Below are 23,873 nucleotides of genomic sequence, written 5' to 3' on the forward strand. Positions count from 1 at the left end.
TATGAAAAAATGTGAGGGCATATTGCTACTTTAAGAAGAAATGAAGTAATAAAAATAGTTCTTAGTTATTTTTTAAAAAGCAATATAAATTATTCAGCAGTTGTCTAGAAAAATGATCATTGGGCTGTCAAGTTCTGTGTTTAGTTACTGAGTTTCAAAAAATGTTCTGGTGGCATGAAGCCTTTTCATTGAAGGTAAGAAAAGAATAAAAACTATGTTTATAATATTTCTGTGATGAGGTATTTTGGTTTTCTTTTAATGTTTTGAGACAAGTGTTACCCAAAACTTAATGAAGACTTCTCTATAAATATGTTCAACCTTCACACTTAAAACTTAAACAACCAAGATAGTTACACAGGTTTGTATAAAACTACCCCATTAGGGGGATCCCTGGGTGGCTCAGCCGTTTAGCGCCTGCCTTTGGCCCAGGGTGCAATCCTGGAGTCCAGGATCGAGTCCCGCGTCGGGCTCCCGGCATGGAGCCTGCTTCTCCCTCCTCCTGTGTCTCTGACTCTCTCTCTCTCTCTCTCTCTCTCTCTCTCTCTACGTCTATCATAAATAAATAAATTTTAAACAACAACAACAAAAAAAACTACCCCACTAGGCTAAAAATCAATTTGCAAGCAGAATTAAAATTGAAAATGCCTCAAGGGCAGCTCGGGTGGCTCAGTGGTTTAGCGCCGCCTTCAGCCCAGGGCCTGATCCTGGGGACCTGGGATCGAGTCCCACATCGGGCTTCCTGCATGGAGCCTGCTTCTCCCTCTGCCTGTGACTCTGCCTCTCTCTCTCTCTGTGTCTCTCATGAATAAATAAATAACATCTTTAAAACAAAAAGAAAGAAAAGAAAATGCCTTGAAATTAAGTTTAAAATGCCTCAGAATAGCACAGAAATTAGTGATATAAGCAGGTGCCATTACATCCTGTCCTGTGGAAGGCACTTATAAGCAGTCATGCTACTTTTTCCACTGATCTCGGAGCCAGTCAGAATCTGCTCATCCGAATTACGCTCTTAACTGTTTCTGACTTACATCATTTCACTAATGCCATTAAGACAAAACAAAAAAATAATTAAAAAATAATTTTAAAAATACAAAACAGTAAAAGCACCGAATGTGAAAATTTGGACATTGGAGCAAACTTGGAGACTAAGTGCATCTTCTTTCAAGAGTATCTTCTAAAAAAACATCTTCTGATAAAAAACTTATATTTGTATATAAAATGCTTTCACTTACATTATTCATTTTGGTTTTTGTTACAATTCTGAAATAAATATGATTACCATCATTTTACATATGATGAACATGAGGCTGAGTGTGACTTAACCAAACACTGGTAATAAATTTCTCTTGAACCAGAGTCCCCCACACCATACAGCATGCTTCATTGACAAGTTACCTCATATGCTTCTAGACCCCAGAAAAGTACATGGGGAACTAGTGACAGGTTTGTCACTTCGGATACTTTTGACTGCAAGTATTAGAAGATGCAAGTCAAGATGACTTCAACAATAAGGAAAATGATTATCTCACATAACACGACACAAGATAGGGAGCTTCCAGGGTAGTCAATTTAGCCTCTCAAAAAACAACATCAAGAACACAGATCCTCTCCATTTTGCTACTATGTTGTCCTCATAGTGTTAGCTTTGTCCCTGGTCTTGTTTTTCAGAGGAACTAAATGGCTAGAGACACTAGGCATCAAATCTTTCTACAACATGTAAGTCCTTAGAAACTACTTCTTGGGCACCCTCTTTTTTAAGTTCAAGTAAAATATTTTCCAGAAGCATTCTAAGCAAAGTAACCTTCACATTTTATTGGCCATGATTATGTCATATATCCATTCCTACAACAGTACCTGACCTGGGACTGACTTAAAACTAATCAGGATTCACATCCCTGGTACTAGGGTGAGGCTTACCTAAAGCGCATGGTTACCTGATACCAGAACCAATTGGACTTTTCACATTCAAGCTCCAAGATAATCAAAAGAGTGCTACACATTTTTATGGCAATGGATCTTACTTTAAGCCACCACACCTGGATTTTCTTGCTGGTTCTCCCATAGCTACGTTAACATCTTTCCCGGCCCCCCAAAACCAGGAGTACAAAGTACCACTGTGCTAGCCCATGGCTCAGCCACTGCAATCCCACTTTTCTTGTCCTTTGGAGAACCAGAAGTATGAGTGGGTCTCTGTACCTCATACAAACAGAATAGCTGTACGGCCCAGTGACCAAGGTTTGGTCTCTTCGGGGCTGGCTTTTGTCATCCCTCCCAGCTCCTAATCATTTCTCCATTGGTATCACTGCTGTGATACCAGTAATAGAAAACCTCATTGATTTATTTCCCCAAGATCCAGCTAGGAGTGGGGTGGCCGAATTATATATTGGCTCAACTGCTTTGTCTAACTTGAGCAGATGGGCTTTGACTAATAGAAATCAGAACATTTCTCAGGTGAGGTTGTGCTAAATACCACAATATTATCTCTGAATTACTTTATTATTCATATGAAGATGTTCCTCATCAAACTCAGACATAGGATGATTTTGGGGGGTAAAGATTTATTTATTTTGAAAGAGAGTGGGGCGAAAGCAAAAGAAACAAAAGCAAAAATGAACTATTGGGACTTCATCAAGATAAGAAGCTTTTGCACAGCAAAGGATACAGTCAACAGAACTAAAAGACAACCTACAGAATGGGAGAAGAGATTTGCAAATAACATATCAGATAAAGGGCTAGTTTCCAAAATCTATAAAGAACTTCTTAAACTCAACAGCAAAGAAACAAACAATCCAATCATGAAATGGGCAAAAGACATGAAGAGAAATCTCAGAGAGGAAGACATAGACATGGCCAACATGCACATGAGAAAATGCTCTACATCACTTGCCATCAGGGAAATACAAATCAAAACCACAATGAGATACCACCTCACACCAGTGAGAATGGGGAAAATTAACAAGGCAGGGAACCACAAATGTTGGAGAGGATGCGGAGAAAAGGGAACCCTCTTGCACTGTTGGTGGGAATGTGAACTGGTGCAGCCACTCTGGAAAACTGTGTGGAGGTTCCTCAAAGAGTTAAAAATAGACCTGCCCTATGACCCAGCAATTGCACTGCTGGGGATTTACCCCAAAGATTCAGATGCAATGAAACGCCGGGACACCTGCACCCCGATGTTTCTAGCAGCCATGTCCACAATAGCCAAACTGTGGAAGGAGCCTCGGTGTCCATCGAAAGATGAATGGATAAAGAAGATGTGGTTTATGTATACAATGGAATATTCCTCAGCCATTAGAAACGACAAATACCCACCATTTGCTTCAACGTGGATGGAACTGGAGGGTATTATGCTGAGTGAAGTAAGTCAATCGGAGAAGGACAAACAGGGTACGTTCTCATTCATTTGGGGAATATGAATAATAGTGAAAGGGAATATAAGGGAAGGGAGAAGAAATGTGTGGGAGATATCAGAAAGGGAGACAGAACATAAAGACTCCTGACTCTGGGAAATGAACTAGGGGTGGTGGAGGGGGAGGAGGGCGGGGGGTGGGGGTGAATGGGTGACGGGCACTGAGGGGGGGCACTTGAGGGGATGAGCACTGGGTGTTATTCTGTATGTTGGTAAATTGAACACCAATAAAAATTAATTTATTTAAAAAAATAAGGCATGGGGCAGGCACATTTTAAGTGAAAAAAAAAGAGTGGGGGGAGCTGGTAGGGGCAGAGGGAGAAGGCAAATCTCAAGCAGACTCCCTGCTGAGTGCAGACTCCCCCTCCCCCCCTTGCCGGCCTCCCTCCAACACAGGGCTCCATCTCACAACCCTGAGATCATGACCTGAGCTAAAATCAAGAGTCTGGACCCTTAACTGACTGAGCCACCCAGGCGCCCCATCGTAGGATGACTTTTAAGTCTCTTCCAAAAGGAGAAACCCATAACAGGAATGGGTTGTCCTCTTAGGTAAGATAATCATGAACAGAACTTGAAGAACACTCCTGTCCAATTGCATACAACATGAGGAGGACTGAAGAGGACCTGGGATACCATACTTGTCCTAAGAGTGTCCAAAACCTGCAAAAGCTGGGGTGCCAGGGTGGCTCAGGATTGAGCCCCATATTGGGCTCCCTGCTCAGCGGGGAGTCAGCTTCTCTCTCTGCCTCTGCTTCTCCCCTCTGTGTGTGCTTGTGCTCTCTCTCAAGCTCTCACTGTCTCTCAAATAAATAAAATCTTTTTTTAAAAAATGTAGGGAATACATGAAATTTAAAAAAAACTGCAAAAGTAAAAATTAGTTCAGCTTTTGACACAATACACAAAATAATCTCTAAGGGAAAAATAACACTAAGCAGTAACTCCATATCTAAAGAGAAGTCTGCACAACCATTCCCTCAGGCTTGACCTATGTTCCTTTTTGTATTTTTCTTGGAATTTTAGTTTATTGCTACTTTTGGTCTCTAGTTAGTAGAAATACACAATTTACCACCACCACCCCCAGCAATGTGGGCTTATTAGGAAACTTGATTTTTGACAAGTTGAAGCAGTATTTCCTAAGGTACTTGAAATCAAGAAGGGTGCTGATTTGAAATAAGGATTTAGAACTACAAAATCAGGATCTCTAGGAGTGGGTCTGAAATCCTGTACGTTATCATGCACATCCAACTTTGGGAACCACTGAAAAAGACACTGGTTGGACTTTTCCAGACCTCACCAATCACTGTGAGAACACGTATATGAGGTGACAGGTGCACAGCAGGTGGAGTACAAGTAAGTCCACACTCACGGCAGTGCCTGGCACACTGTGGGCACTCTGTAAATATGCGTGAACAAATGAATGAAATAGCGGCATTTTGTGGGCAGCTCTACTTTCCATACAGCTGATCTCAAAATCTCATTTTTAATAAAAACATAAATCAACTCTAAGACCATTGAAAAAGAATGTAGCTTTACTAAAGTTGTTATTTTCCATGGAAATAATGTAAGAGGGTTTGCATTACACAGTGAAGTTCCTTTAATATCCTTTTATTTCTTTAAGATTTTATTTATTTATTCATGATAGAGAGAGGCAGAGGGAGAAGCAGGCTCCATGCAGGAAGCCTGACACACGGGACTCCATCTTCGGTCTCCAGGATCACACCCTGGGCTGAAGGCACCACTAAGCCACTGAGCCACCCAGGCTGCCCCCCCTTAATACCCTTTTAAAAGATCTTTCCCAAATTTCCACTCTCTGTGGCTGCCACTACCTCCCTCCTCTCTCTCATGAGTACACCCTCCTGCACTTACCTTCTCTGCTCCTCCTCCCCTTCATAGGCCAACCTCAAGCTGATCTTCCCCATACCAGACGCCTACTGTAGGCCTGTCTATTCCTCTAAACACATTTGGCCTCCCTGTTTCTCCCAACTGCATTCCCACTTATGAGCCTGCTTAGCAGAAACATGAATCTTCCCCAGTATCGACCCTTCATAGAATGGTGGGGGTGGGAGTGAAGGGACAGTGGCCAGGAAAAAAAAAAGTAGTTTTATTTTATTATTTTTTAAAGATTTTATTTATTCACGAGAGACATACAGAGAAAGGCAGAGGGAGAAGCAGGCTCCCTGTGGGAAGCCAGATGTGGGACTTGATTCTGAGAATCCAGGGCCACGCCCTGAGCCGAAGGCAGACGCTCAACCACTGAGCCACTCAGGTGTCCCAAAGGTAATTTTAAAAATCAAAAATTTAGTTATTTTCTCCAGTCACTCAGGAGCTCGTTAATGGGTAGTTATTTTTATATTTACACATCATTGGAAATGGTATCTACAATGTAACTGTACTCTGAAGCAGGTGGATTTTTTTCCTTTTTTTTCTTTTCTTTTTTCTTTTTTTTGCCCTGGACCAACTAAAATATCTAAGTTGTCTTAAGGAACCCTCAATCCAAATTACATTGTTACAATCCCAGCAGGAGGTTGGCAAGCACAGGAATTTATAATTTCGAGGTAGTGGTTGCTAATTCCACCAATACTGTTCCTCCCTGAGTACGTGCCAGTAATGCAAAATTAACAAACTAAGGTCACCCTGGGAATAGCAATGATTCCTGAAAAGCCACGCTGTCCCTGGGCTTTTGGTGAGAAAAGGGCATTGACCAGAAGGAAACATACCATGTGTTCTGCAAGTTATGTTTCAAATCACTTCTGTTACATTTTGCCCAAGGAGAAAATACTAGAAAATCTCTGCTTGGGACCTCTCCACAGAGACGTGGCAGGCCAGAAAGGGCTGGCAGGATATATTCAGGGTCCTAAATGAGAAGAACATGCAACCAAGAATACTTTATCCAGCAAGGCTCTCATTCAAAATGGAAGGAGAGATAAAGAGCTTCCAAGACAGGCAGGAACTGAAAGAATATGTGACCTCCAAACCAGCTCTGCAAGAAATTTTAAGGGGGACTCTTAAAATTCCCCTTTAAGAAGAAGTTCAGTGGAACAATCCACAAAAACAAGGACTAAATAGATATCATGATGACACTAAACTCATATCTGTCAATAGTAACTCTGAACGTGAACGGGCTTAATGACCCCATCAAAAGGCGCAGGGTTTCAGACTGGATAAAAAAGCAGGACCCATCTATTTGCTGTCTACAAGAGACTCATTTTAGACAGAAGGACACCTACAACCTGAAAATAAAAGGTTGGAGAACCATTTACCATTCAAATGGTCCTCAAAAGAAAGCAGGGGTAGCCATCCTTATATCAGATAAACTAAAATTCACTCCGAAGACAGTAGTGAGAGACGAAGAGGGACACTATATCATACTTAAAGGATCTATCCAGCAAGAGGACTTAACAATCCTCAATATATATGCCCCGAATGTGGGAGCTGCCAAATACTTAAATGAATTATTAACCAAAGTGAAGAAATACTTAGATAATAATACACTTATACTTGGTGACTTCAATCTAGCTCTTTCTACCCTCGATAGGTCTTCTAAGCACAACATCTCCAAAGAAACGAGAGCTTTAAATGATACACTGGACCAGATAGATTTCACAGATATCTACAGAACTTTACATCCAAACTCAACTGAATACACATTCTTCTCAAGTGCACATGGAACTTTCTCCAGAATAGACCACATACTGGGTCACAAATCGGGTCTGAACCGATACCAAAAGATTGGGATCATCCCCCGCATATTCTCAGACCATAACGCCTTGAAATTAGAACTCAATCACAAGAAGAAGTTTGGAAGGACCTCAAACACGTGGAGGTTAAGGACCATCCTGCTAAAAGATAAAAGGGTCAACCAGGAAATTAAGGAAGAATTAAAAAGATTCATGGAAACTAATGAGAATGAAGATACAACTGTTCAAAATCTTTGGGATGCAGCAAAAGCAGTCCTGAGGGGGAAATACATCGCAATACAAGCATCCATTCAAAAACTGGAAAGAACTCAAATACAAAAGCTAACCTTACACATAAAGGAGCTAGAGAAGAAGCAGCAAATCGACCCGACGCCCAGCAGAAGAAGAGAGTTAATTAAAATTCGAGCAGAACTCAACGAAATTGAGACCAGAAGAACTGTGGAACAGATCAATAGAACCAGGAGTTGGTTCTTTGAAAGAATTAATAAGATAGATAAACCATTAGCCAACCTTATTAAAAAGAAGAGAGAGAAGACTCAAATTAATAAAATCATGAATGGAAAAGAGAGATCACTACCAACACCAAGGAAATACAAACTATTTTAAAAACATATTATGAACAGCTCTACGCCAATAAATTAGGCAATCTAGAAGAAATGGACGCATTCCTGGAAAGCCACAAACTACCAAAACTGGAGCAGGAAGAAATAGAAAACCTGAACAGGCCAATAACCAGGGAGGAAATTGAAGAAGTCATCAAAAACCTCCCAAGACACAAGAGTCCAGGGCCAGATGGCTTCCCAGGGGAATTCTATCAAACGTTTAAAGAAGAAATCATACCTATTCTACTAAAGCTGTTTGGAAAGATAGAAAGAGATGGAGTACTTCCAAATTCGTTCTATTAGGCCAGCATCACCTTAATTCCAAAACCAGACAAAGACCCCACCAAAAAGGAGAATTACAGACCAATATCCCTGATGAACATGGATGCAAAAATTCTTAACAAGATACTAGCCAATAGGATCCAACGACACATTAAGAAAATTATTCACCATGACCAAGTAGGATTTATCCCCGGGACACAAGGCTGGTTCAACACTCGTAAAACAATCAATGTGATTCATCATATCAGCAAGAGAAAAACCAAGAACCATATGATCCTCTCATTAGATGCAGAGAAAGCATTTGACAAAATACAGCATCCATTCCTGATCAAAACTCTTCAGAGTGTAGGGATAGAGGGAACTTTCCTCGACATCTTAAAAGCCATCTACGAAAAGCCCACAGCAAATATCATTCTCAATGGGGAAGCACTGGGAGCCTTTCCCCTAAGATCAGGAACCAGACAGGGATGTCCACTCTCACCACTGCTATTCAACATAGTATTGGAAGTCCTAGCCTCAGCAATCAGACAACAAAAAGACATTAAAGGCATTCAAATTGCCAAAGAAGAAGTCAAACTCTCCCTCTTCGCCGATGACATGATACTCTACATAGAAAACCCAAAAGCCTCCACCCCAAGATTGCTAGAACTCATACAGCAATTTGGTAGCGTGGCAGGATACAAAATCAATGCCCAGAAATCAATGGCATTCCTATACACTAACAATGAGACTGAAGAAAGAGACATGAAGGAGTCAATCCCATTTACAATTGCACCCAAAAGCATAAGATACCTAGGAATAAACCTAACCAAAGAGGTGAAGGATCTATACCCTAAAAACTATAGAACACTTCTGAAAGAAATTGAGGAAGACACAAAGAGATGGAAAAATATTCCATGCTCATGGATTGGCAGAATTAATATTGTGAAAATGTCAATGTTACCCAGGGCAATTTACACGTTCAATGCAATCCCTATCAAAATACCATGGACTTTCTTCAGAGAGTTAGAACAAATTATTTTAAGATTTGTGTGGAATCAGAAAAGACCCCGAATAGCCAGGGGAATTTTAAAAAAAGAAAACCATATCTGGGGGCATCACAATGCCAGATTTCAGGTTGTACTACAAAGCTGTGGTCATCAAGACAGTGTGGTACTGGCACAAAAACAGACACATAGATCAATGGAACAGAATAGAGAACCCAGAAGTGGACCCTGAACTTTATGGTCAACTACTATTCGATAAAGGAGGAAAGACGATCCACTGGAAGAAAGACAGTCTCTTCAATAAATGGTGCTGGGAAAATTGGACATCCACATGCAGAAGAATGAAACTAGACCACTCTCTTGCACCATACACAAAGATAAACTCAAAATGGATGAAAGATCTAAATGTGAGACAAGATTCCATCAAAATCCTAGAGGAGAACACAGGCAACACCCTTTTTGAACTTGGCCACAGTAACTTCTTGCAAGATACATCCACGAAAGCAAAAGAAACAAAAGCAAAAATGAACTATTGGGATTTCATCAAGATAAGAAGCTTTTGCACAGCAAAGGATACAGTCAACAAAACTCAAAGACAACCTACAGAATGGGAGAAGATAGTTGCAAAAGACGTATCAGATAAAGGGCTAGTTTCCAAGATCTATAAAGAACTTCTTAAACTCAACAGCAAAGAAACAAACAATCCAATCATGAAATGGGCAAAAGACATGAAGAGAAATCTCACAGAGGAAGACATAGACATGGCCAACATGCACATGAGAAAATGCTCCGCATCACTTGCCATCAGGGAAATACAAATCAAAACCACAATGAGATACCACCTCACACCAGTGAGAATGGGGAAAATTAACAAAACCGGAAACCACAAATGTTGGAGAGGATGCGGAGAAAAGGGAACCCTCTTGCACTGTTGGTGGGAATGTGAACTGGTGCAGCCACTCTGGAAAACTGTGTGGAGGTTCCTCAAAGAGTTAAAAATAGACCTGCCCTATGACCCAGCAATTGCACTGCTGGGGATTTACCCCAAAGATACGGATGCAATGAAACGCCAGGACACCTGCACCCCGATGTTTATAGCAGCAATGTCCACAATAGCCAAACTGTGGAAGGAGCCTCGGTGTCCATCGAAAGATGAATGGATAAAGAAGATGTGGTTTATGTATACAATGGATGGAATATTCCTCAGCCATTAGAAACGACAAATACCCACCATTTGCTTCAACGTGGATGGAACTGGAGGGTATTATGCTGAGTGAAGTAAGTCAATTGGAGAAAGACAAACAGTGTATGTTCTCATTCATTTGGGGAATATGAATAATAGTGAAAGGGAATATAAGGGAAGGGAGAAGAAACGTGTGGGAAATATCAGAAAGGGAGATAGAACATAGACTCCTAACTCTGGGAAATGAACTAGGGGTGGTGGAGGGGGAGGAGGGCGGGGGGTGGGGGTGAATGGGTGACGGGCACTGAGGGGGGCACTTGACGGGATGAGCCCTGGGTGTTATTCTGTATGTTGGTAAATTGAACACCAATAAAAATTAATTTATTAAAAAAATAAAAAAAAAGAAAGTCTCTGCTTGGAAAGGAGATTACCTTCCTATACATCTCTGTTTTATCCTATGAGGCATAATATAACTACTTAAAAAAAAAAAAAAAACTCTGGAAGGGAAAGCCCTAGAGGACAAAGAAAAAGCAGCAAGCAGGATTTAAACTTCAACATTAAAGGGAATGCATGTCAAGCCATGAGACTGACTTGCCCCCAGAGAACCCTATGGCCTGTTCTCCTTGAGCATTCCTTCCTCCTATCATATTTAGGTTCTGGATTTCTTTTCTTTGGCTTTCAGGCTTGGGTGGAAGTGAATCATCATTTCTAAGAAATGAGGACTGCAGTGATTCACCGGTAAGCTTATTGGATGGACACCAGGCTATGAACTCCCGAGGAGATCTGACTTTACAGTCTGGCTTCTCCCATCTACTGAGTGATCCTGGCCCGGGGCTCATCTCTGAGCCTATGTACATCTGTACATAGTCTGCTCGGTACATTTTAGCCAGGGCCCTGCCTTACCATGAAGGTGACATTGCACACGCACCCAGGTCTTAGACTACCTCCCCACGTGGTGACCCCTCCCCTGCCTTGGTGTGCATTCCTGGGGGCGGCACAGTTCTTCGCACCTCCCCGTTCCCCCCCCCCCCCCCCCCCCCCCCCGCTTAGGAGGGCCGCAGACGCCTACTCCTGCCGGGCAGCACCGTCCCAGTCCCCTTGGCCAGGTTTGGCCTAAGGAGCCCTCGGAGCACGCGTGCAGCTAGTTAAGACGCTCTAATGAGAGTCACTAGGAAAATTAATAGATGTAGGCTGGCTGCTGCAGAGCTTCAGTGTTTTCTCTGCCGCTCCTTTACTCCACCCCCTTCCTCTACTGGGCAAAGTGTAACCGACGGGGGGGGGGGGTCTGGGGACCAGAGGGCGGGGAGGGAGCAGTCCGCTGCGCCCCGGGAAGAGCGCTGTCCGGGGACCCCCGGAGGCCCTTGCTCAACCGTTGCAGGAGCCAAAAGCAGTTTTGTCGGTGACCCTCGTCCCCGCAGCGAAGCCTTTCCCTCGCCCCCGGGGTGCAGGGCAGTCCTCCTCCAGCGCCCCCACCTGGCAGGGGTCCCCGTCCATGCCTCACCTGCCCCCCCCCCGGGGGGCACGACTGCAGCCCTCGGAACACGCGCTCGGCGACTCTTACGGGGATCCCGGGACCCCGGCCTAAGGCGCGGGCTCCCGAAAGGCTGCAAGCGCAGCTCGGCGGCCCTGCGGCGCTCGGCCTGCAGGCGCGGGGCTCGGGGCTCGGGGCTCGGGGCTCGGGGCTCGGGGCTCGGGGGCGGCGCCGCCGTGACTCCGCCCCGCGCCGGGCCCCCGAGGCCGCCCGCTCTGCGGTCCGGGGTCGGTGGGGGCGGCCGCGTCCCGCTGCCGGGCGCGCGCAGGGCGGGCCCCGAGCTCTCCATGCCGCCGGCCCCGGGGCTGCGGCGCCGGCCGGGCGGCTCCTGCGATGGCGGCGGCGGAGGAGGCTGCGGCGCCAGGTGAGGCTGCGAGCCGGCGGCTCCAGGTGCGCGCGGCGCGGGGGGCGCAGCCCCGAGCCCCGCTCCCGCCCGCACCCGGGGAGCCCCGCGCGTGCCCCGGGAGGGCGGTGGGGGTGCCCGGGCTCGCCGCCCGCTTTCGCGTCGCCCGCAGCCTCGTTTCTCGGCCGCGGCTGCATCTTTGCGCGAAGGGGAGGCGGCGAGGGACCAGCGCCGGGTAGCGACGGGCGAGCCCCCCCGGCGGCCCCCGGGACCCCGCTCGGCGTCTGCGGGAGCCGCTGCGCGGGCTAATGCGATGCCCTCCTGGGGGGCGCTCGGGCCCCGCGAGTCTGCGCCCCCCCCGCCCCCCGCCCCGGGCGCAGCGGAGCCGCCGAGACCCCCGAGAGCCCTGCGGGGAGCCCGCGGCGGAGGGGCTGGCGGCCCCGCGGGGTCCCGGGCCCCGCTCCCCCTCCACCGCGGGCTGCTCGCCTGCGAGGCCTCCCCCGGGCCAGCCGGGTTAGGGACGCCTGGAACCTACTTGCTAAAGGGGAGGCAGGAAAAAAGCCCACAAGTAACTGGAGGAAAACTGGCAGAGGGAATTTCAGGGAAGCAATGGACTAAATCCGCACTTGCCTCGTATCACGTGGTGATGAGTTTTGATTCTTCTCTGAAGCACAGCAGTGGGAAGAGGGGCTTTTGAAACTCTAATAAGGGACCCCCGGCTGGCTCAGCGGTTTAGGGCCACCTGCAGCCCGGGGCGTGACCCTGGAGACCCGGGATCGAGTCCCCCATGGGGCTCCCTGCGTGGAGCCTGCTTCTCCGTCTGCCTGTGTCTCTGCCTCTCTCTCTCTCTCTCTCTGGGTCTCTCATAAGTAAATTAATTAAATTAAAAAAAAAAGGATGAAACTCTAATTACAGTTAAGGGAACTTGGGGTCGTGGGGAGATTTCCAACACTCTCTCATTTGAACATGTGCCCTTTTTTCTGGAAGATAGAAAGATGTGAGTGAGCGCTGTTCTAGCAAAGAGAAGGCCGTTTGTATGGGTTAAGCTCAGACATGTCGCTGGGGTTATTTACTTATTTAGCTTTAGTTTCTTCATCTGTAAAATGGGGATAATTACAGTATCTGGCTTATAGGATTGTGAGGACCAAATGAGATATAAAATGCACTTAGGTACGTATAAAATGCTTAGCCCAGGGCAGCCCCGGTGGCCCAGTGGTTTGGGGCCTCCTTCAGCCCAGGGTGTGATCCTGGAGACCCAGATGGAGTCCCACTTCGGGCTCCCTGCATGGAGCTTGCTTCTCCCTCTGTCTGTGTCTCTGCCCACACACACACACCCGTGTCTGTAATGAATAAATAAAAATAAAATCTTAAAAAAAAATGCTTAGCCCAGTCCTTGAGGAATAGCAAGTGCCCCATAAACATTGGCTTAATACAGTTATTAATTTGCAGCTCCCATTTGCTTTGTGAAATTGGTGAGCCTTGTCTGATTAACTAAAATGTTATCCCACACAAGTCAACATTGGCCAAATTGAAAGAATATTTGGACTCTACTGAAAAAAGAGAAATACGAAAATGCACCTACCCATTCAGAGTGGCGTTCACCCCATAAGCCTTATGGGCTTATAAGTTTTCAGAGAAATAGTTTATTGCTGTTTAGCTGAATACCAAGTGTACATTTGGAAATGATTAAAATTGATCTATCTTAGGTAAGAATAGCAAAATTTCCGTGGGGGCCGGGAGAGCCTGCATTTATTGAGGTCCTGTTACGTATCAAGCAGTTCACAGGGATACCTTCCTTAGTGTCCTTTAGTGTCCTAGCAGCCCCATGATGTAGGCGGTGTTATCTCCATGTTGCTGATGAGATGAGAAAACAGGTTGGGCCACAGTTCCAACAGCCAGAGAGTGACAAAACTGAAAAAAATCTGTGGCTACTGGCCATGCTGCTTTCCTTTCTTTCCTGTCTCACTGGGTGGTGCTAATGAGCAATGTGTGTACTTTTCGGATACCCTCTTTAGATGAAAAGGGTGAAAAAAATAGGGTTATAAGTTCCCCTATCCCTGGAGGAAGTAACATAACAACATAACAGGTTCTCTATCAGAATCCATGGCCCTGTTTTCCTTAACACAAAATCCCTGATGATTTCTTTTTCCCTAGGCAGTTTCCCTAGGCCCTGGTAACACAAATCTATAAGTGGTGGTGGGGAGAAAACCCCCGTGGTGGTTACACAGCTGAAAATAACTTTGGGGCTGGTTTTGGCAATGGCCACCAAAAATCAGCTGTGCCTAACATAATTGCCTGCTCAATTTTTTGACGGGCTTATGGTACACACCAAGAGTGAGCAAGCTGCCAAGTGACTGGGTGTCCTCCTGGTAAATGGTTCCAGAATCCCTGGAGTCAGGAAGAGGGCAGTCCTGCAGGAGCAGCGCATTTTCAAGACTGTCGGGGATGGCTTGAGTCTTGGCATTTGTGGGGCAGCCTTCTCCCCTTCCTTTTGCTTACCATGGCATGTTGTCACCTGCGAGCTAATCAGAGCACTCTTTCTGAGATGTAGTTCCGCAATTATAGTGGCTTGAGTTCATCTTTGTGACTCAGAAATAAAAAATCATGTGCCGGTCAACTTTGCATAAGCTACCACTCCTGGCCTGGGTCCTTAGGGAAAGTTTCAGCCTGAGGTGCATTATCCATCATAAACCAGGATGGACTAAAACTGCTTTTCACAAGTTTGGAAGGTGGGGAGGAGGTTTGGGGAGGGAGAGGAAAAGAGAATGGGGAAGAGGGATGGAGTGAATAGAGAAGAGGGGAGAGAGTAAAGGAGCAAGATGGAAGGAAGGTGGAAAGTGAGGGACAGAGATGGGGAGATGAGGAAGAGACGGGGGAAGGAAAATGAGAGAGGGCAAGGAGTTGGTGGGGGGAGAAGAGTGAAAGGGGGAAGGGGAGAAGGGTAGGGACTGCCAGCCCAATGACGTTTGACTCCAGGAAAGAAGAAAAAGTAATCGAATGTTTAAAATATATAAGGAGGGGCACCTGGGTGATGCAGGTGGTTAAACATCTGACTTGATTTTGTGCTCATGTCATGATCTTGGGGGCCTGAGACTGAGCCCCACTTAGGGCTCCACACTCAGTGGGGAGTCTGTCTGAGATTTTCCCCTGCCTCCCCCCATTCCCCCATGTGCTCACACACTTGCACTTTCTCTCAATATAAATAAATAAAATATACAGGGAAAGCCGAAACATAGAGTAAACACAGTCATTTCACTTTCCTTTTTTTCTTGTGGCAAGACTCCCTGATTTTTTTTTTAATATTTATTTATTCATGAGAGACGCGGAGAGAGGCAGAGACACAGGCAGAGGGAGAAGCAGGCTCCATGCAGGGAGCCTGATGTGGGACTTGATCCCAGGACTCCAGGATCATGCCTTAGGCCAAAGGCAGGCGCCAAACTGCTGAGCCACCCAGGGATCCCCAGACTCCCTGATTCTAAAGCATGATCTCTTTGTGTGCTGTGAGCATTGATTATGGCATCCTTTCGAAATCTCTCCCTTTACATAATGTTCAGGAAATCATAAATAAGGTAATAACACCTCATTCTAGTAGCCCTGATTTCAGGTGTCCCATTTAGTTGAAGACCTCCAGTTATCCACCGTGACAGCGGAGTTACGCAGGTGCCTGGGATCTGGGTGGTGAGTCGGCCTCAGTACCGTCGCCAGCATTATCAGGGACTCAGTGACCAGGTGCCCTATAGGAGATGAATGTCCCTGAGACCTTTGCCTGCTCTGTGAGACAGTGATTTCCTGTCCTGGTTTCTGCAGGTCTGCTCCCTGGAATGCCCCCTCTCCACCACCCCCAAATACCAGCCCTCCTGTACCCCACCTGCCTCACCCAGTGCCTCCCTCCTTCTGGTGGCAGGAGGCTGTGAGAACTTAGAAGAACCTATAATTTGAACTCTTACTGGTGCTGGCACTACAGGTGGAAGATATTCCCTGCAGTAGTTTATAGTATTTCTGGATATTTACTGATAATTTATGAAGCACTTGGCTGTGTACCCCCCCCCATTTTCTTCTCTTATGTGAAGTCACATTTACTGGTCCCTCACACATACCATTTAAAGTCTATCACTTTATAATACCTCACCCCCTCTATTTTTAAAATTTAAAATATTTCCAAGGGCGACTGGGTGGCTCAGTTAGTTAAGCCTCCGACCCTTGATCTAGGCTCAGGTCATTATCACTGGGCATGAGCCTGCTTAAGATTCTCTCCTCCTCCCACTGCCCTTTCTCCTGCTAAACTTTAAAAAAAAATCTCTTAAAATGTTTAAATGAGTCCAGTGATATAATATTAAAACTCTTACTTGAAAATGCTTAAATGTTGTTTGACATGATAGGAACTTTGTTGTTTACCCAAGTACATTACTGGTATTTTGTTTCTCTAGTCTTTAATCTTATGGTTTAAGTCTCTATATAATATATTTACAGAGAGAGAAACAAAAGCTGGGACAAAAGGAAATATGGAGAGAATCTCTCACCCTTCCATCAATATGGTTTACATTACAGGATATTTATTATTGAAGGTCAAGATTATTGCCATAAAACAGTAGTTGCCAAAGCACTCAAAATGTTTTATTCATAGAGAAAATGCTTTACTTATAATATTTATTTTTTGAGTAGATAAGAAATACACTTTACCATACGTTCCAAATGTATCACAGGGAAAGTGGAGAATCATCCACCAGCTTTCTCTTCCAAAATCCCTCCACTTTGTCTCCTTGTGTGTTATGGTAGGGAATCTACATTTTCCCATATGTTTTAAACTTTGCTACCTCCAGGCATTGCTCAGGCTATGGGCTGCTCCTGCCTTCCAGATAGGCACGTAGAAGTTTCAGGTAGTCTGGAAGGTTGAGCTCAGGTGTCACTATGTTTTCAACTTGCCTGTGGAGGAGGCGATCTGTTGTATAGGGAAATGGGCATGAGCTTTGGAACCAGGCCATTGGGAATGTGATTGCCAGTTTCATTATTTACTAGCTATGTGACCTTGGCCACATTAGTTCATTGCTCTGAGCCCCAATTTCCTTGTCTATAAAATGGAAGTAAAAGCTGCCTAATTTGGAGGGTTGTGTGGGGATTAAATGACACTATTATAAAGTGTTAAGTGAAATCTGACATACAACAAAAGATTATCCCCCTTTTTTCCATAAAACCTTCCCAGAACCTCTCCTCCCCAATGGAAATGCTTCTCCCCTTCTATTTTCACTTTGTTGTTTTTGTGTGTGCCTGTTCTAACACTTGGCCTACTTGCGGCAGGTTACTTAGGTAGATTTTTTAGCTCCATTCCTGGGTTGATTCTTACTCCTCTTTACAATCTCCGACTCCTTATACCTGTTAAATGCCTAATAAAGATTTGTTGATTTTAAATGAATGATGATTGGTCTAAGGTGTGGACAGGGCTGGTTCATTCATAAACTATCCATTAAATACATACTACTGTACTAAGTGAACAAAGACAGAAATGGTAAACAAAAAAGTTTCAAGAGCTTATAAATAGGTGAAAAGCAGTCAAAATATGCGTAAGACAAGATAGAACCTAGTTAAGATCTAGTTTAACTGCTACGAGTGAGCCTCCTCACCCAAAGTTGGGAGAAATTATATCTAGGTCATGCAGCAGGGACTCCCAGACCTTCAGAGAAGGTGCCAACTTTAGTATCGATGGGTAGATAACTTGGGGAGGCAGTGAAGAAAAGGCTCTGAAGAAGAGGGTCTTCAGGACAGAGCATAGGCATGGATATGGAAAGTCATCAGTGATGTGCTTGGAAGAACCGGTGGTAGTATCTTTTTTTTTTTTTTTTTTTTTTGGCTTTGGATAGGAAAAAATGGAAAAGGAATTGCCCAGGGAAGTTGCATTGTTAGTGTGGTGGTGGGCTTCCCCTCCCATGCCTGTGGTGCAGCACAGTTGACCCAGAAAGCCCAGTTACACAGGCAGTGATTGGCTTGCTCTCTAAAAGGAAAGATACGTATGTCTTCCTTTTGGCCCCTGGTCAGCAAGAGAGCTTCTATGTCACCTTGAAAGACTAATTGTGGCGTATTATTGGTCAGGAAAAAAAAAATGACAGAGGTCTCAGTTCCTGTCAGGTGATTGGATATTAAGTCTTGGCCTTCACTCCAAATCCTTCTGGACCACTTTCTCTCATCATCTTTTCTTCCCAGAAAAAAGAGCTGCCTCTGTCTTTAAATCCATTTCACATTCATCTGAAAAGCATCATCAGAATTGTTTCATTTAGTCCTATCACAGGCTGTTGGGAAGTAGGTATCTGGACTTGTAATGACCTTTCCTATGTTCTTCCACTGTCCCCATCGCTGATAACCCCTTGATGGGGACATGCGCTCCAGGCACATTACCAGATGCTTCTTCCCAGGCTGCTCCATGGGACAAAGCTGAAAAATACCCTTAGCCTTGACTCCCAGCATAAATACTTAGTGCAGGTTTGTAAACCGAAAGGAATCAGGTACCCTGCACGTCTGAACATGCTGCGAATGTGAAAAAGCACTCGTGGAAACACTCATGTGTGATAACCTCAGAAGATGTTCTTATTTTGATTCAGATACAGTGCAGAGAATCTCTGGTTTAGAAGTTACTTAAAAGCAGAAGCTTTATATACATTAAAGTACCTCTTGACCTTTTTTTCCTTAGGAGAGGAAAATATAGAAAGAATAGACCATTGTTGAGCTGGGATAGTACCAAAGCCATATGTATTTTACAGAAATAGATTTTATTTTAAGATTTTATTTATTCATGAGAGACAGGGGCAGAGACATAGGCAGAGGGAGAAGCAGACTTCTTGCAGGGAGCTGATATGGGACTTGTTCCCAGGACCCCGGGATCATGCCCTGAGCCAAAGGCAGACACTCAACCACTGAGCCACCCAGGGGCCCCAGAAATTTAGAATTTAAAAGATATATCGATATACAGTAGATGGAATTGAAATTGAACACTTTATAAAGTAGATATTGATATTTAAATAAGTGATTGTGAAGATTAATACTTGTTTTGTCAAAGATCTATAGAAAATATGGAAATATTGAACAGAATTTCCAGCTCAGTGTGTATTTCTTACCAGCTCCCTGGTTGGAGGATTGGCTGTCCTCCCTGAGCTACGAGGTACCCCAGGTAGGCTGTGCTTGTACCAGCAGAGAGGCAATATTGGTTTTAGTAGGTCATCCCTTCTGTAAGAGTTATTCAGACAACCACACTGACCTAGAAAAAAAGAGACCAAACCCAATTTTCCATGCATCCTGGTGCTAGTGGCTTCTTAGGACAATTCTCCTTTTCTTTAGCTTTTGGCCTGAGTTCAACCGGCACTTTTGGCTTATCAGTTTGTTTCAACAATAATCGTAGCTACCTCTGGGCCATGTGTTTGGTTTTAAGCAAAGCACCCTGGACTTGGGTGGGGGGTTCACATTCACACTTCATTGTAGAAGGCATCGAGGACAAATTATTTATCGAGAGGTTTAAAAATAACTGTTTAGGGATGCCTGGGTGACGCAGCAGTTGAGTATCTGCCTTTGACTCAGAGCGTGATCCCGGAGTCCTGGGATCAAGTCCCACATGGGGCCTCCTGCATGGAGCCTGCTTCTCCCTCTGCCTGTGTCTCCGCCTCTCTCTCACTCTCTCTGTGTCTCATGAATAAATAAACAAAATCTTCATATAAAAAAAACTGTTTGTTACCTATTTGTCTAAGAAGAGCCTGGAAGCAGCTTTAGATTCTGATCATCATTGTAGCTATGACATGTGAGGCCTAGATAGTAGTAAAGTCACAAATGTCACTTTGGGTTTTATCACTTTTAAAACTCATCTCATGTTTCAGTTTGTAGAACTTTTAACAGTTTGCCTATTGCAGTGTCAATGCTTCCCTCTCTCCCCCACTTTTAAAGGGTCTTTCTTCAAGTACAGTCACCATTTAGAGAAAAGATACACAAATATTTTTGTGAACCCTGACAAATATTTTTCTCAAAGATAGACTGAAAGTGTTTCATTTTGTTAATGATTTAGTTGTCAGGAAGCATTGTATCTTTTTTAAAAAAATTCTTAACATCCAAAAAAAAATTCTTAACATCCACATTTATTTAAGGAATCTTAAATAAAAAAAAAAATCTTAAATGAAGTGGTTGACATAGTATTATGCAAGTTTTAGTTGTACTACATAGCAAATTAATTGATAGTTATATACATTACAAAATGCACATCGTGATACGTGGTTTCTTCTCTCATACGAAGTTATTATAGTATTCTTGATTATATTCCTTATGGTGTACTTTTCATTCCCATGACTTATTTATTTTAAAACTGGAAGTTTGTACCTCTTAATTGCCTTTCCCATGGTCCCCCTTGCTCCTCCCCTCCAGCAACTACCAGTTTGTTCTCTGTATTTATGAGTCTGTTTTGTTGTTGGTTTGTTTGTTCATTTGTTTTGTTTTTTAGATTCTCCATGTGAGTGAAATCATATGGTATTTGTCTTTCTCTAACTTATTTCACTTAGCATAATACTTTCTAGGTCCTTCCATGTTGTTGTGAATAGCAAGATTTCATTCTTTTTTATGGTTGAATAAAATTCTGTTGTGTATATATACCATACCTTTATTGTCATCTGTTGCTGGACACTTAGGTTTGTCTCCATATCTTGGCTATTATGAAAAATGCTGCAATACACATCGGCGTGCATGTATACTTTCAAATTACAGTTGACATTTGAACCACATGGGTTTGAACTGTGATGGTTCACTTAAATGCAGATTTTTTAAAATAAATACAGTATGGTAACTGTCCATGTATTTTCTCATTATTTTCTTAACATTTTATTCTCTCTAGCTGATTTTATTGTAAGAATACAGTATATAAGATCTATACAAAATATGTGTTAATCAACTAGGTATATTATTGGTAAGGCTTCCAGTCAAGAGTAGGTTGTTAGTAGTTGTTATTGTGGAGTCAAAAATTATATGTGGATTTTTGATTGTGCAGGTGGTCAGGCCCCTAAGCACTGTGTTGTTCAAGGGCCAACTGTGGTGTTTTCATTTTCTGGGTAAATACCCGGAAGTGGAATTAATGGATTGTATGATATTTTTATTTTTGAGGAACCTCCATCTTGTTTTCTGGAGAGAGCTGCACCAACATTCCCACATTTACATTCCCACAAACAGTGCACAAGGATTCCCTTTGCTCCACATCCTCGCCAATACTAGTTATTTCTTGTCTTTGATACTAGCCATTCTGATTGGGTGTGAGGTGATATTTCATTATGTTTTCAGTTTGAACTTCATTGATGATTAGTGAATATCTTTTCATGTGTGTTGACCATCTGTATGTTTTCTTTGGAAAACTGTCTATTCAGGTCCTCGGCCCATTTAAAAAATCAGATTGTTTTGTTGCTGTTGAGTTGTCTAAGTTCTTTTTACATTTTGAATAGGAGTATGAACCTTTCATTGAGTGTATCATTTGCACATATCTTCTTTTGTTCAGGAGGCTGCCTTTCATCTTATTGACTTTTTTTTTCTGTGTAAAAGTTTTTTAGTTTGATATAGTCCTGATAGTTTGTTTTTGCTCTTATTTCCGTTCCATGGGGAGACAGATCCAGAAAAATGTTGCTAAGGATGACATACAAAAGTTTATTGCCTGTTTTCTTCTATGATTTTTATGGTTTCAGGTCTCACATTTAGGTGTTTAATTGATTTTTGAGTTTATTTTTTTGTTTGCTATATGAAAGTGGTCCAGTTTCATTCTTTTGCATGTAGCCACCCAGTTTACTAACACTGTTTATTAAAAAGACTATTTTTTCCATTGTATATTCTTGCTTCCTTTGCCATAGATTAATTGGCCATATAAGCCTGGGCTTGTTTCTGTGTTCTCTCTCCTGTTCCTTTGATCGATGTGTTTGTTTTTCTGCCAGTACTGTACTGTTTTGATTATTATAGCTTTGTAGTGTATCTTGAATTTGGAATTGTGTTATTCACAGTTCTGATTTTATTTCTAAAGATTCCTTTGGCTATTCGGGTCTTTTGTGGTTCTATACAAATTTTAGCATTATTTGGTCTAGTTCTATGAAAAATGCTGTTGGTATTTTGATAGGGATTGCACTGACTCTGTAGATTGCTTTGGGTAGTATAGTCTTTTTAACATTAGTTTTTCCAATCCATGACCATGGTATATCTTTCTATTTATTTGTATCATTAGTTTCTTTCATCAGTGTTTTATAAGTTTTCAGAGAATAGGTCTTTCACGTCCTTGGTTAAATTTATTCCTACGTATGTGTGTGTGTGTATATATATATATATATATTTACTTACTTACTTATTTATTTATTATTTATTTATTTATTTATTTATTTAATGCAATGGTTAATGCATTACTTTTTCTTTCTGCTAGGTTGTTATTAGAGTATAAAATGTACCAGATTTCTGTATATTAATTTTGTATTCTGCAACTTGACTGACTTTATTAGTTCCTGTAATGTTTTGTGGAGCCTTTAGCATTTCCTATATGTAGGATCACGTCATCTGCAAATAATGACAATTTATTTCTTCCTTACTAATTTGGATGCTTTTTCTTCCTTTTCTTTGATTGCTGTGGCTAGGACTTCCAGTACTGTATTGAATAAAAGTGGTGAAGAGTGGACATCCTTGTGGTGTTTCTGATCTTAGAGGAAAAGCTTTAAACTTTTCATCATTGAGTATGATATTAACTGTGGGTTTGCCATATGAGACCTTTATTATATTGAGGTATATTCCCTCTATAACCACTTTTTTTAAGAGTTTTTCTCATGAATTGTGTTGGATTTTGTCAATTTTTTTTCTGCATCTATTGAGATGATCATATCATTTTTATTATCATTATTGTGGTGTACCTTGTTGATTGATTCATAGACATTCAACCATCTTTGCATCCCTGGAATAAATCCCACTTGATCATGGTGAATGATCCTTGTAATGTATTCTTATATTTGGTTCACTAATATTTTGTTGATAATTTTGCATCTATGTTCATCAGAAATATTGGTCTATAATTTTCTTTTTTTATAGTGTCTTTTTCTAGTTTTGGTATCAAGGTACTGCTGGCTTTACAAAATAAATTTGGAAGCATAATTTTTTAGAGTAGTTTGAGACAGAAAGGTATTAACTTTTTTTTTAAGGTTTTATTTATTTTAGAGCAATAGAGCATGAGCAAGGGGAGGGGCAGAGGGAGAAGGAAAGAATCTCAAGAAGACTCTGCACTGAGCATGGAGCCCAATGCAGGGCTTGGTCTCATGACCGTGAATTACCTGAGCGAAACCAAGAGTTGGACGCTTAACCAGCTGAGCCACCCAAGTGCCACTCTCTCTTTTTTAAATGTTTGGTAGAATTTTCCTGTGAGGAAATTGGATTCTGGACTTTTATTTCTTGGGTTGTTGGTTTTTTTTTTTTTATTACTGATTCCATTTCATTACTAGTTAGTAATCCATCTGTTCAGATTTTCTCTTTCTTCTTGATTCAGTTTTGTAAGAATGTATGTTTCTAGAAATTAATCATTTCTTTTAGGCTGTCCAATTTGTTGGCATATAATTTTTCATAGTAGTCTCTTATAATTGTATTTCTGTGGGGTCAGTTATCTCTCCTCTATCTTTTCTACATTTATTTATTATTTATTTAAAATATCTTTTATTTATTTATTCATGAGAGAGAGAGAGAAAGAGAGAGAGAGAGGGGGGCAGGCAGAGACACAGGCAGAGGGAGAAGAAGCAGGTTCCCTGCAAGGAGCCCAATGTAGGACTAGATCCCAGATCCCAGGACCACACCCTGAGCTGAAGGCAGACGCTTAACC

At 42.8% G+C, this 23,873-nt stretch overlaps 1 protein-coding gene across 1 annotated transcript in view; it reads left to right on the forward strand.

The window, feature by feature from the left end:
• The first annotated feature begins 11,924 nt into the window (after positions 1-11,924).
• Positions 11,925-23,873, forward strand: part of BMAL2 (basic helix-loop-helix ARNT like 2) — a 118,579-nt gene continuing 106,630 nt past the window's right edge. The window contains exon 1 of the mRNA XM_055318736.1: positions 11,925-12,055. Within this exon, the coding sequence (XP_055174711.1) occupies positions 12,025-12,055 (31 nt within the window). The 5' untranslated portion in view covers positions 11,925-12,024. The remainder of the gene's footprint in view (positions 12,056-23,873) is intronic.

The sequence above is a fragment of the Nyctereutes procyonoides genome, unplaced genomic scaffold, assembly GCF_905146905.1.
Source record: "Nyctereutes procyonoides isolate TBG_1078 unplaced genomic scaffold, NYPRO_anot_genome, whole genome shotgun sequence".
Classification (NCBI taxonomy): Eukaryota; Metazoa; Chordata; class Mammalia; order Carnivora; family Canidae; genus Nyctereutes; species Nyctereutes procyonoides.